Raw genomic sequence first — 18229 nt, forward strand, 5'->3', positions numbered from 1 at the left:
ATACTATATAAAAATTATTTTGGGTTATAGTTTCTCCCTGTGTCTGTAATTGTTTCTTAGTTTTGTAAAAATCAGCCTTCCTATATTAATACTCTTAATTTTGATCACCCTGCTGCTTGAAAAAATATTTTTGTATTCACTTGCACCCCATGTATAGCAAAATGTTATGTGAAAAGCAGTATATATAAAATTGGATATTTTTAATCAGTATTTTTCCCAGTGCTCAGTTTTCACGTTAGACAAATTCGAAAGTAATGAATTTTTTTAAAGCACAATCTAGTCTTCAATATATATACGTTAAAATGCTCTGTATTTTTAAACATGCACTATAGTGAAAACGCTTTTGGGACATGAATGTGGTATTATATTTAATCTCTTTCAACTTACTTTTGTAAATACCTTTACAGATACTTCCCATACGAGTCATCTAGTTTATCCATCCAGTTTTTGCTCTGTTTTTTAAAACTCGTTCCAGTGACAGCGGTTGCACTGCTCTTCCGTTGCCATGGATGTGAGCAGCTTGTATTAATGCAGAGAAGTGCAGGTATTGCTTGTGGGTAAGCCCAGGCACAGCTTCTGCCAGACGTGCCCGTGGCAGTGGTGAGGATGGGAGTAAAGCCAAGACCTGAAGCTCCCAGGCTTTGGCTGCAACCCCCGGGCAGCTTTGCAGGAGGTGGGCAGCAGCGTCTGTGCTCCTGCAGTGCTGTCACCTTGGTGAGCAGCTCTTAGAGCAGCACAGGCTGGGCTATCTGAGGGCAGGGAGAGGTGCGTAACTGTGATGCCTGCCCTCAGATCTGAAGGCTCAGCACCTCAAATGCTTCCTATTTACCTTCCTGTTTTCAGCAGCTGCTCGGAGGAGTGTCACCTTACTCACTGGCTGACACAACAGTGAAAGATGGGCTTCAAACTGTCTGGTGTCAGAAATTCCAGGAAGGTCTTTAAGTGTTGTAAGCTCCATGCTTTGAGACCTGATGTTTGAAACTACTGTACTATTTTCAATACATGAACATCTTTGCTAAACTAACAATTTAGCAATTTCTTTGAGAGTAGACACCTTACCTATAGATAACTGATCTGTTGTACGCGGAGTGTAACGCTTTTACAAGTGGTATTGGATGTCAGAGTACCATGTATACAACCTGGTGTAGTTCAATGCTTACTTAATAGTGTGTCCTTCAAATTGTGACTTGCTTTTCAAGACTCGTTGCGTAGTGAATGTGGAAATTAGGCCCGTGTAAACCTTAGCTCTTTGATGGTGTACAAGTTTTTTAGGTGTGATTTGCCTCACATACTGATCTGTATTTGGCAGCTAATGAGTAAACGACCGTAAGTTCTCTTTGTCCGGGTTGGAAAATAAAAGGTTTTATCGTATCTGCATGTATTTTAAACTTTTGGATAATTCCATCCACCTGTGATGACAGCACATTAAAAAATCTTGCCTTTTTAATCGGTGGTTGTCTTTACTGCGGGCGTGTGTGGCGGTGGTGGAGACGGGGCGGGAGCCGGTTTTGAACCCTCTTCGGAAGGAGAGGCGCGGTCTCGGCTTCGCCCCGCCCCTCCTCGCGAGAGCGCGCGCGGCCCGGAAGGGACAGGAGGCGCACGTGGGGCAGGGGCTGGTCCCGCCGCCGCCATGGGCCGCGCGCGCCGCCGGCACAACTGGAAGGCGCGGGCGGGGGCGCGCGGCGCCGCGCAGGCACGGCCCCAGGAGCAGCCCCGGGAACACCCCGTGCCCGCGGAGCTGCAGCTGGGAGGTGCGGGGACGGGACGGACCGGGCTGGGGACCGGGGACCTGGGGGCTGGGGCTGGGCCGAATGGCGGCTGCGAGTCGCTGCCCGCCTGCCCGAGTCCTGCGGCCAGGCCGGGGCAGCGCTTTTGCTCGTTATTGAGCTTAATGAGCTATTGCTCGTTAATGTGCTAGTCGTTGTTAATAGCAATAGTGGAATGTATAGCACAATAAGCTATTGCTTATTAATATGCCTTTGGTTATTAAGGCAATTCATTTATTGAAGCACTTCTGTGCTGGGCACTTGCACCATCAGAACAAATGTCGCTTGTCAAAAATCACTTTTCGTACACTATTATTATAAAAACATAATTAGTGCAGATTTTTATTATTAAAAAAATCCCTTATTTTGTGGAGAGTCATGCTTGTGCCTGTCCTGAGCTGCCCCCATGCCCTTTGATGCTGGGGGGTTAAAAAATAAATAAAAAGGGCAATTTCACATTCTTGTTACCAGCCAAGTATTGATGTGCTGATTTCATGGGGTTTTGTCCTTTCTGATAACTGGGAACTTTTTATTTTTTGGTTGGAGGTGAGGGTTGTGTTTGTTCAGCTAAATCTGGTAAGGTTTGCAGTGAGGCTGTTGAGCAGTGTGCTGAAAATAACCAGCGTGGCGCAAATGAATAACCAAACATGCTTGCAGATGGGGCAAAGCTGAAGGGAGTTGATGAAAGTAATGCCCTGGTCCTGCCAGCCAAAAAAGCAAAGCCAAAAAAAGCTCTGAGTGCTGTGCATCACCAGAAGAAACCCCTGAGCAAGAAACAGAAGAAGAACTTGCAGAAAATTTTAGAGCAGAAGGAGAAGAAGAAGCAGGTATGTGGCTGCTTGGTAGTACCTCTGGTTTCGTGACTCCTGTTGTGACTTCACGGCAAGATCTGTTGGAGCACACCCTTTAAAACTCAAGGGCTGATCTTTAAATGAAACTACTTGCTGATGAAAATAAGCACTGACTTTGGTTGTTTCTTCCCTTGTAGCGAGCTGAACTGCTCAGCAAGCTGAATGAGGTCCAGGCTTCTGAGGCAGAAATGAAGCTTCTGTATACTACGTCCAAACTGGGTGTTGGGGAACGTATGTATCATGCCAAAAGGTAAGGCGTTATGGGGAAGGACCATTCTGATCCATTGCAGTACCTGATAACTGGGCGACCTTCTTTGCTCTTTTTTTGCTTTATTTATTTATTTTCTTCTTAGCGCATACAGGTTCTTCAAAATGGGTTGGCTTAAATAATTTCTATTTTTATGTGATAACATGGTAGCTATTTCTTGTTTTCTGAAGGAAAATGAAAATAACCTGGTTTTCCCTTTCATGAGAGGGCAAGGGATGTGACAGTTATGTATGAGCACTCCAATAAATTATGCTAAACTGCATAGCTGGTGGAATAAATCTTTACAAAAAGGTTAAAACCTGGGTTCAGGCCCAGGCAGTGACTTACGGCGATGAATTTTTCTGTGGAAAATGTGTCTGGCCTGAGGTCCCGGAGAACATTGACCAAAATGTAGTTGACGTGTTGTTCTAGGGTGGTACAGGAGCCAGGGAGTGCTGTACCTGAAAAGATCAGGAGCATCAGTGGTGCAAACAAGAGAAGGCACAGCTCAGAATCTGAGTCTGAGGAAGAATCCAGTAGTGAGGAGGAGAAGGAAGAACATAAACCAGAAACTGAGAAGTCTTCAGACAGCAATTTGAATGCTGCGGAAAAGCTAGAGGAAGGCACAAAGAAGCCATTGGCTAACCAGCAGGCTGTTCCTACTGCTCCGGTTTGCCAGACAGCGTCCAACAGACTGTCTTGCAAGCCTGTGATTTTCATTCCAGTGGACAGGTCTCCTGAGATTCAGGTGAGACTGAAAGCAGTAAAGCACTTATCAAGGGCCTTGGAAATTACAGCATCTTGCATCAGATTAATTCACTGCAGACACCGTAGCATTATCTTGCGTCTGGCAATATATTGTGTGGAGCAGGGTGCACTTAGGGTCATGCGAGTTGTAAACATACATGTCTGAGCTTTAAGCCTGTCTAATGTAGCAGAAGGAAAACTGGTTTTGTTTCAGGATATAGGCATTATTTTTAGTTTTAAATGTGTAATCCACTAGCAGTCTTTTATCATTCTTCTCTGAGAAATCTAGTGAAGTCACTTTCACCTCTGCATTGTGCTGTATCTGATGCAGTTTTATTCCATGTGACATGGGTAGAGTATTCTGCAGAACTGGGAAGAGTTTGCATGTCTTTGAACAGACGAGGCAAGGTTGTGAAAAGAATAGTTATTGTAAGTGCTGTATTAATAAACTGAAGGGACTCTGAAGTTTCGCAAATTAAAGTGGTTTAATTAACTGGACAGATAGCCAGCTTTCTGACAAGATCTTTTGATGAGTCTAGTTCTTGGACATGGTGGTTTGATATCAGTTGGTTTAGAGCTTTTTGATCCACAAAGCTTGCAGAATTCCTTTCTGTGGGTTTTGTAATCTGAGCTACGTAACAGCTTTTGGTCCTGGGAAAAACAAAAAGGGAGCAAGATACAAAATTATGTGAGTAAACAACGTATTATTTTATTTCAGGAAGCAAGACTAAAGCTGCCAATCCTAGCTGAAGAGCAAGTAATCATGGAAGCCATTAATGAGAATCCCATTGTTGTCATATGTGGAGAGACAGGAAGTGGTAAAACCACACAAGTACCCCAGTTTCTCTATGAGGCTGGTTATACCAGGTAGGAGTCGTCTTTTATATGCGGCAAATGTGATTAGAAAAATTGAAGCTGAGCTCAGTCACTTCAGATTTAGTTTCTTTTATTCTGAAATGGCTGAACTGACCATGTTTTTGCTGTGTGGTAGTAGTGACCATGTTGAATGGGCTTTTAAAAATGTGAAGGAGTGACTCGGTAAACCCTCTTTATGTAAGCAATCTATTGAAACCTCTCAGGTAAAAGTTTTCTTCAAAGTCACTGTCCTGTCTTTCACTTTCACATAGGAGCTTTAAGGTCTACCTATTCCACATACTTTAACTTTTGCTTACAGACGTTTGTTTTTAGCGTTGCAAGAAAATGCGTATTTTATAAGCTTGGGCACCTGATAAGAGTGCCCACCTCAAAAGATCTTCTTTTGAGTTGCATCAAGGTGCATCCAGCTTCTGTGCTGCTTCCCCAGCCTGAATTTCTTCTGAAAACAGCCTCATTGCCAGAGGGGTGTGCAGGGAGACTGGAATTACAGAGACAAGATTTGGGGAAAAAATAACATACATGTATCTTCAGATCAGCATATGTAAAACACAAGGGTAATTTCAAAACTTCCTCTTTTTCTGCTAAATAGAACTGAGAGTGTGATACTCTCGTGTAAATTTTGTAAATGACTTCAGAGAAGTTGTGCAGAAATCCTATTGTAGTCTTTCTAAGCTTTTTGTTTTAAAACAAACAGCCAAACAATTCTCCTCTTTCCATGCCCCTTTAGTTCAAATGGTACCATTGGGATCACCGAGCCTCGGCGTGTGGCTGCAGTGTCCATGTCTCAGCGAGTCGCTAAGGAAATGAACTTATCCCACAGGTCAGAAGGAAATAAGATGAGACCTTGCTAGGAAGATTGCACGGAGGTGCACTGCATATGTGATAGAATGAAACAGACATTTATGTATGGCTGTTCTGTCTGTTGAGAAGTTGTGGCAGGTTACTTATAAACTCTTCCATGGGGTTGTTTGTAAAAAGCGCATGGAGATGTGCTGCTAATGGTGGTTGTACATTACTTTTTAGGCAGGGTTTTGTGGAGGTGGTGTGTGGGAAGTGGCCTTAGTTTCTCTCCATATGAGAAAGTGTCCCACAGCCGTTAAATAATTCAAAACAAAATTGCTGTATACCCCAGTTTCTAGTGTTACATGTGTGCTAGGCTATGGTGAGCTGATGGGGTACTTTTTTTCTTATGTTGGTTTTAAGTCTTAATTTACTTAGGTTGAAGGCTGCTTCCTGGTCTGAACATGAATTTCCCATTTCTTTCCATGATTTTTTTTCATGGCTGCCCTGGTATTTCCTCACAGAGTGGTTTCATATCAAATACGTTATGAAGGAAATGTTACAGATGAAACACAAATCAAGTTCATGACAGATGGCGTGCTGCTGAAAGAAATTCAGAAGGTAGGTTGCTCTTCTCAGTGCTAGGAAAAGGAAGGTGTCTCATGTTGCTAGAAAGAGGTGCTAGTTGCTTTGCGTGCATTTGTTGCATGCCTTTCAAAGCAAAATCCCTTTCCATACTGGAGACATATTTAATCTCAACCCTTTATGTTCTTGCCTAAGCCCCTAAATGTTAGGTTATCTTGCTGTGTTATATGAGAGCAAGGAAGGGAGTCTTAGAAACTAGTATGTTTTGTGTAGCCTTGGGGATTCAGGTCTCTGCTACACTACTTGCACAGGACTGTGTGCCCGTCTTTCCACTAGAGGTGGTGCCATAGTTCGCTGTCAGATGGCACGGGGATCAGTGCATGAAACTGTGCTCAAACATGAGAGAGACTGGGTGAGGGGGGGTCAGTGCTAGTGCAGGCATGGGTTATCTTGACTTAAAGATATCTTCAAATGAGGCTTCACGTGGTGAAAATATTCTCTCCTCAGGATTTCCTGCTTTTAAAGTACAAGGTAGTTATTATTGATGAAGCCCACGAAAGAAGTATGTACACGGATATCTTGATAGGCCTCTTGTCTCGCATCGTGCCTCTTCGTGAAAAGGTAAGTTTTACAAGTGGGTGTCCTGGGGAAGGGGTGTTAGGAAGGAGCTCTGTGTGAGAAGGGAGCAGGACTCTGTGATGTGAAAGTCAATGGAAATCTGATAAACGTTGAAATAACACTCAGAAAATGTTTCTCTTCATGTGATAAGAGAAGAACAGAGCTTACCAAGAGGGAAAAATGGTACATGTTGGTACCAATAGATAACTGCTCAGGCAGTGCCACGAGAAACATGTAAATAATTAGAATTAGCTGCCTGTTAGAAAGCAAGGTGCTTACTGTTGCACTGCAGTAAGCCAGCCAATAACAGTGTTTGGGAGGAGACTTTTCCTGCAGACACGGAAGTGTTTGGTCCTGGCAGATGCTGGAGGCTGGGGCTGGTCCCTGCAGGGCAGCTCTTGGTGTCTGATTTTGCTTTTCATATGTATGTAAAAGAAGTGGGGAGAGAATGCAGCGGTTTAGAGATAAGCCGCTGACAATATCAGGAGTGCCAGTACAGGTTTCTGTGTGTTTTAAGACATATTGCACTTGAAGGTATGTGTGTCCTGTCACTTGACGTGGTGCTTTCATCGCCTTACCTTGCGAGTACTTTGGTGCTGGCACTTGTGTCTGGTCCCACTAATAGTTCTGGGTTTGTGTGCTGTATAGCATAAGTGTCAAATGCCTTCAGGCAAAGAATAACATGTTTTATCCCCTCAGAAAGGGCTGCCACTGAAGCTGATCATCATGTCAGCTACCCTTCGTGTTGAAGATTTCACAGAGAACAACAGGCTGTTTTCTGTTACGCCTCCTGTAATTCAGGTATCCTTCTTGTCACTGGAATCTATGCCAGATGTAACAATTAAAGTATAATGAGAGCTTCCTTTATAAAATAAAAAATAAGATGCTCTAATCTGTCCATTTGGTGCTGAAATCTTTCAGATGTCCATTTAAAAAAATAGTTATTTTGTTTAGACTATTTTTCTTTGGGGACTTAGTGTTTTTTCTCTCCACTTGTATCAAAATTTCCTCTGGTAGAATTGGTTTATTTTGAAAGACTGGAAGTTACAGTTTAGTGGAACTGGAAAGCTTCAATCCAAGCCGATGATCTGAAGGAGAGAATAGTGTGTTTTTTATCTTGTTTTCATGGTGTTCAGCACAGACAACACTGATAACTTCTGGGGGTCCAGTGTTTTGTAGGTTACCAAAACCCAGAACTGAGCAGAATTTAGGGTAAGCTTACTTAGTTCTCCCATGTAGGCTGTAACAATTGTGCTGGAGTTACAAAACAGGGCTTGTTTGCTGTTGTATTTCCACTCTAGGTAGATGCAAGGCAATTCCCTGTAACTGTCCATTTTAACAAGAAAACCCCCCTAGATGACTACAGTGGGGAATGTTTCAGAAAAGTGTGTAAAATCCATCGAATGCTACCCTCAGGTAAGGTCTCTGTGGAACCTCTCAAATTCTTCATACTTCACGTATCTAGAGTTTTCTGATTTTTTTTTTTTTTTTTTAGTGACTTCAGCAGGAAACTGTAATGATGTATTGTGCATTTTTACCTGGCAGGTTTTTCTTGTGAAAAACCTGCCAGGTTTTTATCCTTCACTTAAGTCATGGTTATGTTAGCGTGTTTCTTGAGGGAGTAGTGGAAGACAGATGCAGTCAGACATACTTTTCCTCCTTGTTACTTAACAGTGCATTTGACCTGTCTTCTGTCATGACTAAGATCTGAAACCTGAGCTGAAATACCTATGCTGACGTTTAGAGTGACTTCTTCTCTTGCAGGTGGGATTTTGGTGTTTTTAACAGGCCAGGCAGAAGTTCACTCTCTCTGTAGGAGGCTAAGGAAAGCCTTTCCCTTCCAAAAAAACAGCAATGCAGGTAATGCTATAGAATAAAGGACTGTTAAACTTGGAATTTCTCTCTCTGAGAAACGAGCTTGCTTTGCACCTAAAGTAAGAGCTTTTATTTAAATGCCTCTAAAAAGGGTTGGGAGAGGGTTTAATGTGGATGACTGTGATAATTGTTATGCTTGTGCAGTTTTGAGTTTGGGGAAAAGCTTTGTGTGTATGATGCCTTCCTGCTCCGCAGGATGCACTGCATTTCTTCACTGTCTGTTGGGTGTGAATTACAAGTGGAAGTGCTGCTTCTTGTTGTAGACTGTTTTGGGGATAATGGGATTTCCCAGGCTGATTGTAGAAAGTTAAGTTCTAACATAGCTCAGGTAATTGTCTCCTAATTCTCAAGGTACACGGTTGCTCTGTGTGCTTCTGTTGATCCTCAGTATAGTTCCTAAAGGAAATACTAAACTTGTGTGTTGTCCCTGTCCCCTCTGCCTTCAATGTGACTATTTGTTTTTTTCATACCTTGATGCTTTTTGAATCCAAAAAATGGTGGGAGTGGGAGTAGACTGTACGTTCTCTTTTCTAAGAGGAAAGCATGCTCAGCTAATGGTAATTCCAATGGCTTTTTTTGTAGGAGTTGATGATGACAGAGAAGAATCAGTGAAAGAAATCAGAAAATTTAAGAAATCGAGGAAGCAGAAGAAAGCTACGGTAATGTGTGATGGCTAGAATTCCTCCAAGAGACAGGAAGGAGCAGGTACCTCCCTGTGAAAGAGTACTCCTCCATAGCTCTGTTTCGTATCAGGCTGTTTTAGACTTGCATGAAGACTTGTGGCATATATGTGTCCCCTTCAGGAAATGTAGCAATACTGTTTACACTCACAGCTACTACATTATGAGAAATGGAGTGCTAAAATGTGCCCTTGGCTATTGCGGGCAGGAGACCAATTTCCCTTAAGTACTGATGATTAAAACTTTAATAGGAGTTCCAGACTTGCTGGCTCCAGGACTGTACCTCATCTTGCTATTTGTTATCCAAAATTGAGACTGATGCCTCTATGATGGAGGGTAGCATTTGGCTTCCACCCAAGTCCAACATGATCTTTGTTAGGAGGAGATTGTCATGTTACAAACCTGCTGTCCACTGACGTTAGATCCCGGAAGAAGTAAAGAAGTTTTACCTTTTGCCACTGTTCTCCTAGTGAAGAAACTTGTCTCAGCACAGAATGATGTTTAAAATAGTTATTTGGGTTATTCACCCCGACTCTCAGTTTTGAAGTACAAATGAAATCTCTCAATCCCTCTGCCACCTTCAGGCCAACAAACATTTGGAATAAACATTCAAATTTGCAATAAGCATTAAGAAGTGCTGTCTATATCCTACTTAAAACTTTGTGTTTTCCTTCCCTGTTCTTCACAGGCACTTCCCCAAATTGATCTGGACAATTATTCTGTTGTACCAGTGGATGAAGGAGATGAAGATAGAGATGCTGAAACTGATGATGATATTGCAGGATCTGATATGGACCTTGATTTAGGAGATGGAGACTCAGAAGAAGGTTTGGCACTTACAAAATGAAAATCTCTTATCTGCAGTCATCTGTGAGATGTGTGACATAAAATAGCCATCCTTAGCTAATCTGGTGTGACAGCACATCAGACCTATGTAATGGAAAAGCTAGTAAGGTTTTCCAGATTCAGCTTTATGCCAAATCATTTCTTGCTGCTTTTTAATGAAATTATATTCATGGAGACATTGGGGATAAGCCTGGAAGTTGACTCACTGTGTATTTGATTGTTTTTTTTCTTCACAGATGAGAAACCAGATTCGTCCCTTCCACTCTATGTGCTCCCTCTCTATTCTTTACTAGCACCAAAGAAACAAGCAAAGGTAAAAGATTGATATACACAAAAGCAAATGGCCCTTACTGATATGTGGCATTGTTGTCTTAAGTCACACGTGTTTTGTGAGTTAAAATGCCCATCTTGGACTGCCCATTGATGGGCAGACTTGAATGGATCCAAGGGAAAGTTGGGATGGGATTGGAGCAAGCCTCATGTGGGCTGTGATCACCCTGATGTGCTAGTTCAGCTGGAAGAGATGAAAAGCAACGGTCTGGTAGCATGTTAAAGTTAGTCACAACCATGGGGTGCATCTGGATCCTGGATTTCTTGGGAATTTTGGGGCTTTGAAGCCCTTCTGGGCTTCAGAGGTGACAACAGTGTGTCTAAATACAACTGGCCACTGGTGTCTGCTCCACTTGGAGCCCATGTGCCCATGAGCCCATTCGTAAATGCCTCTCTGGGGGATTAACTAAGCTGGATGGAGAGCTCCAGAGCTGGAGGCAAAGAGCAGGTCTGTAGTCTTGCTCTTGGGTTTTACCTGCAATGCCATATGCATCGTAATCTCCTGCAACCCACATGAGCTGACTGCCTATCTCTTTTCCCTTGTTGGCAACACATGTCACACAACCATCCTTTTGTTGCAGGTATTCAGGCCTCCTCCTCCTGGCACGAGACTCTGTGTTGTAGCTACCAACGTAGCAGAAACATCGCTCACTATCCCAGGCATCAAATATGTGGTTGACTGTGGAAAAGTCAAGAAACGTTTCTATGACAAAATTACTGGGGTTTCATCTTTCAGAGTCACCTGGATATCTCAAGCTTCGGCTAACCAGCGGGCAGGTCGGGCTGGCCGGACTGAACCGGGGCACTGTTACAGGTTAGCTGGCTACGGGAAGAGGTTTAGGCAAAACAAAGAGCTCAATTAGTGTCACTGTGAATTGGACAGCTTCCCTTGTCCCTCTTCGCAAGGACCCAGTGGTGCTTGAAACATTTGGGTTTGTCTGCTCTTCATTCAAATGGGAGAGGTAAAGCTGAACATAAATTGTCACTGATGATGTGGGTTTGGCAGTTTGGCTTCTCAGAGGCTTTTCCATTGCTGAAAACTCTTTCCTAGGTGGCCAGCATGGATTAGTTTTATGTCCCAGCCATGTAAATAATTCAATGATTACATAAATAGTATCCACAACTGCCTTCTTGTGGTTTTTTTTTTTTTTTTTTTTAAATCCCTTGCTATTTTTTTATGTACATCTCCTGAGTTAAGATTTCTTGCAAGTTTCTAAGCTGCATTTCTGGTCCACTAGGTTATATTCTTCAGCAGTCTTCATGGACTTTGAGAAATTTTCTGCTCCAGAGATAACAAAGCGACCAGTGGAAGACTTGATTCTGCAAATGAAGGCACTGAATATAGAAAAGGTGAAGTGTCAAACTGGCTTTATGCTACAGAGCTCATAAAAATAGTTGCCCCTAGGAGCCAGAAACAAGCTCAAATGCCTTCCATTGTCATTGCTTGAAGCTGTGCCTTGTGTTAGAGGCAGATCCCTGGGACTCACTTTTCGTTCTGCAAATAGCAGAAGCTGCCGTGAATTCCACTGGACCTTACCAGACAAATTCATTCTGGTAATAAGAGCTTTCACATCATATTCTCACTTATGAAAAATCCCCCTGTCAAAATATGGATTGTGTTTTGATAGTTGAGCGCAGTGCTTAGAGTTAGACCTTAAAACAGCCTGCCGTAGGCAGGACTTAAGTCATTGTCAGCTAATGGTGATGCTAGTATTCAGTTTCCTAATAGTTTTGTTCTAAGCATTTCCTCCTATTATATGGCCTTTCCTCTCGTTCTTGGCAAGCATTCTAAATGCTTTTCTTCTGAATGCGTAAACGAAGGGAAGGTTTTCACTCCCTTCCAGGACTTCTTACTGATCCAGACTGCTTTTTGGTCAGAGCCATGTCAGTGATGTATTGAAAGGCATTTTCTCTTGGTGTCTGTAGGTTATCAACTTCCCGTTCCCAACACCACCTCCAGCGGAAGCACTTGCAGCAGCTGAGGAGTTACTGATAGCCCTGGGTGCCTTGAAGGAGCCCCCTCTGACAGGAAGGTAACGTCTGTGGTGACCCACAGATTTCCTCATGGTGATGAAGCTATCAAGGCAGTGGGCACTGCTGTCTTCCCTCCTGCTTTTCCATCTCAGCCTTCAGTGTGCCTTCTTACCCAGACAGATGGACATTATAACAGCCCCTTGTTTGCTTGGGTTTGTTTTGCTGGCCCTGTGTGTCTTTCAGTACTAGAACATGACTGTTGGAGCATTGGGAACAGGCCACTCTGCAATAATTGTCTTTGTGCTCAGAGTTGCAGCAGAAAGGGCCTGAAGCATCCCTGTGGTGTTCTGTTGTGTGCAGGTCTGAGCAGCTGAAGATGCTACTTGGCTGCTCGGCTGCTCTGCCAGGAACCAGAATGCTGCTAGTTCTGCAGCCCTGAAGCATAGGGTTTCATAGCCTGAGGATTGGGCAGGGAAGGGCAGTGCTAGGAGTGCTGGGTACAGGGCAGGTGGGAGCTGCATGAGGAAGATGAATCTTTTGCCCTAGCATTGTGGACCAGCACATAACAGAGCTGTGACATCAAATGAATTGGGCTGGCAAAGGCAGGAACACAGACTTGTATTAATTCAGAACTTCATTGCGGTTTTTTGTTTGTTTGTTTTTTTTTTTTTTTTTTTTTTTTTTTTTTTTACTCTTCACACAGGCTTAAGGAACAGCAGGCAGCAAAGCTGAGTTGCCCTATTAGTCCCCTGGGTAGAGTAATGGCAACTTTTCCTGTAGCCCCCCGCTATGGAAAGATGCTGGCATTAAGCAAGCAGCATGACTGTCTGCCTTACACCATTACCATAGTGTCTGCAATGACCGTTCGGGAGCTTTTTGAAGAGTTTGACAGGTGAGTGAGTGACCCTAACATCCTTATTCATATAAAATCATAGAATGGTTTGGGTTGTAGGGGACCCTAAAGACCGTCTAATCCCAACCTCCTGCTGTGTACACCACCCACTAGATCAGGTTGCTCAAAGCCCCATCCAACCTGGTCTTGAAAAAGTATAGGATGCATCACTTTGTCACAGCTCAGTGATGTTGCAGTGCCAGCTTCTGAATCCCTGGTGGCGCCAAGCTCTTCTGTAGTTTGTTTTTACACCTGCCCTCAAGCTCTGTCTTAGTCCTGTGCTAGAACTGTGTAGTAGAAATGTTGATGCCTCTGTTACCTTGAGGGCCATCTGCATGTAAGTGCAATCCTGGTTTATGCTGTTTTCTGTTTCTTTCAGGCCAGCAGTGAGCGAGGAAGAGACAGTAAAGCTGAAGGGGAAGAAAGCAAGGCTTTTACATATTCAAAAGATCTGGGCTGGGCAAGGGGCATTGCAAAAGCTTGGAGACCTCATGGTGATGTTAGGTACTGCAGACAGCCATTTCCCTGTGCTGTTAACTTCTGTTCTATTGTCCTCCCAATCACTCTGACCTCAGCTTCATACAGAGCAATCCTCCTGCTGTAGAACTGACTCTAGAATTGTATTTTCTAGGCTGTTCTCCAGGCAGCCTCCAAGTGTCCCAGCCTAACAGACAGCTCCAAATGAGTGGGGGCTGTGGTATGCACATGCCAGCTGTGACAGCCTTTTTCTCCACCTGACTGTTCACTTCCAGGAGCAGTGGGGGCCTGTGAATATGCTGGGTGTACTCCTAAGTTCTGTGAAGAAAACGGGCTCCGATACAAAGCCATGCTGGAAGTCAGGCGCTTGAGAGGGCAGCTAACAACAGCAGGTAAATGGGTTTTGAGACAAAATGCCATGTTTATCTTCTTTGGGGGTCAAAAATTCAACTGGTCTCTTTGTTACAACTTTTTCTTCCTATTGAGTTGTAACTCACCTTTCTTTTTCCCTGTAGTGAACTCAGTCTGTGCTGATACTGGCCTCTATGTTGATCCAAAGATGAAGCCCCCAACAGAGGCTCAAGCAACTTACTTGAGACAGGTTGTGTTAGCAGGGCTGGGGGACCACCTTGCTCGAAGGGTTCAGGCAGAAGAACTCCTGGATGAAAAGTGGAAGAATGCCTACAAGGTAAACAGCTTGATTTGCCTGAATACCTCTTCCCTCATGTCTGTGGGGCAGAAAGGCACTCCTCTGCAAAGCCTGGGGTTCTGGCTGGTTACAGCATTGGGCTGTGAATGCTGGCTTTTCTCCATACAATTTAAGTTCCCAGTGTTGCAATTTCCCGGTCCTCATGTAGGAATTGTTATAAAAGAGTTAAGAATTGCTATTAGTTCATCTTGCAAAATGCTTGATGTCTCTAGAGAAAGTGAAGCGGAAAAGTATGGTGTTATTAAAAACCTTCATCACTTAAGGAAACTATAGATGTCCATCTGAGAGAGCTTGAAATGTGATACTATAAAGAAATTGGATTGCCAGTAACTCTTACTCTGCTTCAATCCTCTGTACTTTCTTAAAGACTGCTCTTCTGGATGACCCAGTGTTCATCCATCCAAGCTCTGTCCTCTTCAAGCAACTCCCAGAGTTTGTGGTGTACCAAGAAATTGTTGAGACTACAAAACTGTATATGAGAGGTGAGGCTGCTGTGGTCCACACCTGTTCTGCAGATGTGGTTAGGAATGCAGAGGTGCCTTAGCAAAAAGTTGACTTGAAAAATGACATGTAACAACCATGAAGATGAGATCCTGACCGTGTCCTTTCCTCATAGGACTGCTAATGAGTGGCAGCTCCTGGCAGGAAGCCTTCATTCAAGTATGTTTTCCTGTTCTAAGGTGTGTCTGCAGTCGAACCTGAGTGGATTCCTGCCCTGTTGCCACCATATTGCCACTTTGGGAAGCCTCTGGAAAATCCTCCTCCATCTTACTGCCCTGAAACGGGCAGAATTCGATGCCATAGGCCAAGTGTCTTCTGTAAGTTTCTTGAAATGTCTCGCTAATTTTTCCTAAGAGCTGTTCTACGGGTATTGTAACATCTCTTAATGAGACTGTCCATAATAATAATAATAATGGACTGTTCAAGGGGCTTGACAGTGGTTTGAGTAGCTCCATGGGATTAAAAGTATTTAAATATCAGCATCTTCCCATTGGCATGGCTGTTTTATGCCCAGCAATTACCCCTGTTAAGGAGCAAGGCTGCCTGGGTGGTGGCTGTACCTCTCCAGTTCTGTTACCACCTGTATTGGCACACTGCATGTGGAAATTTACCCTTCTCTTTGAGCACTCAGGAGATTTTAAGTGATCTTTCTTTCCAGATCGAGTTAGCTGGCAGCTCCCTGCTGTGGAAGTTGATTATCCAGAAGGTATCGATCGCTATAAATACTTTGCCAGGTTCCTGCTTGAGGGAAAGGTAAGCACCCAGCTGCATCACTTCCTTGACACTAGCGGTGTTTTTAGCCTAGTTTCCAGAGGAGATTAGGCTTGTTTTCTTTCTTTTTGTGTCCCTGTTCCTTATAGCTTGCCAATGGCTGCTGGAATTTGCCATGTTAGGTGGAGAAGATACCTTTAAAAAAGTATGAGATAGCATGAGAATCAGTTGTTGGGTGAAAGACACCCAGATTTAAGTCCTGTTTTGTCAAAGGAAAAAAGCTATAGCTCGTATATCTCCATTCTGAGAGACGAGAGTTGTCTAGCAAGCCAGTCAGGACAAAATTGGTATGGAGACATGCATGGGAGAGAGACAGTAATAGAAGATATGAGACAGAAGTCTATAGTAGTACAAGCTCATTGATGGTTGTCTCCACAAAAAAACAATTTACCTTGTTTATTATATGCTTATTATGATATTTCTTCCAGGTCATTGAAAAGTTGGATTCTTATAAGCGTTGTCTGCTCTCCAGTCCTCTCATAATGCTGAAGACATGGTCCAAGTAAGTTGTAAAAAGCAAAGTTTATTTTCAGCACTGAACACTTTTAACTTACTTTAAAAAAAAAATCAATGCTGGGAAGGGTGTACTAGATAGTGATCTAAGATGTAGTTGTAGGGAGGGGAAAATCAGTTTTCTTACCAAGAAAAATTGTCTCAAGAGAGCTGAGCTATTGTGAGGGCCGAGTGGAAGAACACACGCAACCCCACTGGTTGCACTGACCGCTGCAGGCTGCTTTGTGTAAGTAAACTGCTCACATGTGTGTCTGTCAGATCCATGTCGTTACTTTTCTCATTTTCTTTGGGATTTGGCCAATTACATTGTCCTAAGTTCTTTTCAAAAGTGTGTTACCAGTGATCTTCAACCACATTTTTCCTTGTGGTTCTGATTCTGTTTATAGAACTGTGACCCTCAAAAGGACAGTCAGTTATTGCTTCCCTTGATCTCCCCCCTGTCGTCCTCTATTGTTTACCAAAACAAGCTTTTTCTTAGTTGTCTGAGTTCTCACGGAGTTGATAGATTCAAGGCTTTTGAAAGAGTTCCCTAAATATGATTGATGTTACAAATTGTAATTTGTAGGACCCTTGGGTAACAAAGTATTTTCCTTATTTAGTCAGTGCAACGTTCAGCATGGGACCTATGAATTTCTTTCTCTTTGCTGTGTGAACTTTTTTAAACTAATAACATGTCTCTATATCCAGAGGCTGCGTGGTTTTACATTTGTATTTAGCCTTTTAATAGCATTAGAGTAGGAATTCAGAAAGATGAGTTGAATGCTCTAGCACTTCACTAAACTGAGCTAATGAACATTGCTTTATTTTATTTTGGACTCATTTAGACTTCAGCCCAGGACAGAAGCCCTCCTGCAGGCTCTAGTTGCTGAAAAATGTGATAATCGTGATGCATTACTGGCTGCATGGAAGAAAAATCCTAAGTGTAAGTGTCGTGCTTGCTTAATCATTAGTCATATCAGTGGGGACTTTGTAGTTGGCATTTCAAAGTATAATTAAAAAGGTAGGCTGTTTCATGTGATACGCTCTGTGTAGGAAAAATAATGTCTGTTTTGGCTCTTGTGAAAGACTGGAAGAAACATTTGAAAGAAACATTTCTTTGTAACTTAAGAAAACTTCTTTTTCTCTAGTTCTAATCACAGTTAATTTGTTTGGTTTGGGCTTTTGAAAGACTAGACTGTCAATGGATACATGGAAAAATTCTTTGCCTGGTAAAATGGATTTTGACCCATATTGAGGTACCAGATTCTGAGAGTTGTTGATAGAAGCAGCAGTGAAGTGTAAAAGTTCCCCTGGATTGCAGTGTTGGCTTCCACAGTAATTCTTTCTTACTTGGTACTTTTATATCTGCATTCAGGTGTCCAAGCTCCAGCACTATCCCAGCATTGGAAAGATGGCTCTTGCTCTCACCAAGGGTTTTGCCTTCATTCCTCGGCCTCTCTGTGAACAGGCTGATGTCATCGGGTCTGCTCTTCCCAGCAGCCATCTAATCACTCCTCTCTTTTGTTCTAGATTTGCTCGCAGCCTATCGCCAGTGGCTCCCTGAAGCTATGCATGGTGATCTAGCCAAGAACTGGCCACCAGTACTGTAGCACGGTGAAGTGCCCAAGTCTGTTCTTGGGGGACTCCTTTTCTCCGAGGTCTTTTGACAGCTTGAGTTTCCTTGGAAATCTGATGATGCAAATACACTTGCTAACTGCTAGCATAAGTGAACCTGTTGTTAACTGTGTTTTTTGGGAAGCCCACTGTGTTCTCAGAAGCCCTACCAGCTCTTTTACTGGTCTTTTGTAGTATTAATGTTTGGATAATTTTATCCATTGTATTTTACCAATTGTTTGCTAAAGTTTCTCTTTGGACTACGTTAGTCGTATGGACTACAATAAATATGTATCATTCTTGGTTTGAATGGGAGAACTATTTTCTATGTAGGATGTTCCAAAAGTACAATTTTAGACCTTTGCAGGGCCCTTCTTAACGTATGACTACAGATCCCAATGCAGACTGAACCTTTAGTCCTTGTGAGGGGTTGACCCTGGCCAGCAGCTACGGACCACAGAACTGCTTGCTCACTGTCTGTCACCCAGCAGAATGAGTGCAAAAGTGAGAAAACTCAGTGGTTCAGAGAAAGGTAGTTTATTAAAGTGATAAAAAGAGGTAAGAAACAAAACAAATGATGGAAAGGCAACCACTTTCC

The 18229-nt window shown here is 43.0% G+C and overlaps 1 protein-coding gene across 2 annotated transcripts; it reads left to right on the forward strand.

Moving 5' to 3' along the window:
* The first annotated feature begins 1630 nt into the window (after positions 1 to 1630).
* On the forward strand, positions 1631 to 17941 carry DHX37 (DEAH-box helicase 37). Of its 2 annotated transcripts, XM_032199145.1 has the most exons (27): positions 1631 to 1751; positions 2424 to 2593; positions 2755 to 2867; positions 3297 to 3612; positions 4330 to 4478; positions 5215 to 5307; positions 5792 to 5888; positions 6360 to 6473; positions 7170 to 7271; positions 7772 to 7886; positions 8235 to 8330; positions 8928 to 9004; positions 9714 to 9852; positions 10108 to 10184; positions 10783 to 11015; positions 11440 to 11551; positions 12128 to 12234; positions 12879 to 13067; positions 13447 to 13571; positions 13820 to 13936; positions 14060 to 14232; positions 14621 to 14735; positions 14934 to 15071; positions 15413 to 15507; positions 15954 to 16027; positions 16863 to 16960; positions 17548 to 17941. In XM_032199145.1, exons 1-27 carry the CDS (start codon positions 1631 to 1633, stop codon positions 17625 to 17627), a joined length of 3435 nt encoding a protein of 1144 aa, XP_032055036.1. In that variant the 3' UTR covers positions 17628 to 17941. The 2 variants fall into 2 exon arrangements, with proteins under 2 accessions (XP_032055036.1, XP_032055037.1); XM_032199146.1 differs by lacking the exons at positions 1631 to 1751; positions 14621 to 14735; positions 17548 to 17941 and having other exon boundaries at positions 2375 to 2593; positions 16863 to 16905.
* The last annotated feature ends 288 nt before the right edge of the window (positions 17942 to 18229 follow it).

This window comes from Aythya fuligula, chromosome 17 (assembly GCF_009819795.1).
Source record: "Aythya fuligula isolate bAytFul2 chromosome 17, bAytFul2.pri, whole genome shotgun sequence".
NCBI classification, from domain to species: Eukaryota; Metazoa; Chordata; class Aves; order Anseriformes; family Anatidae; genus Aythya; species Aythya fuligula.

Excerpts from the sequence above, each read along its gene's own strand:
- DHX37 (XM_032199145.1), top strand. The coding sequence starts at position 1,631 with ATGGGCCGCGCGCGCCGCCGGCACAACTGGAAGGCGCGGGCGGGGGCG. Across the intron at positions 2,594-2,754 it reads AGAAGGAGAAGAAGAAGCAG|CGAGCTGAACTGCTCAGCAA; the intron begins GTATGTGGCTGC and ends CTTCCCTTGTAG. Across the intron at positions 8,331-8,927 it reads CCAAAAAAACAGCAATGCAG|GAGTTGATGATGACAGAGAA; the intron begins GTAATGCTATAG and ends CTTTTTTTGTAG.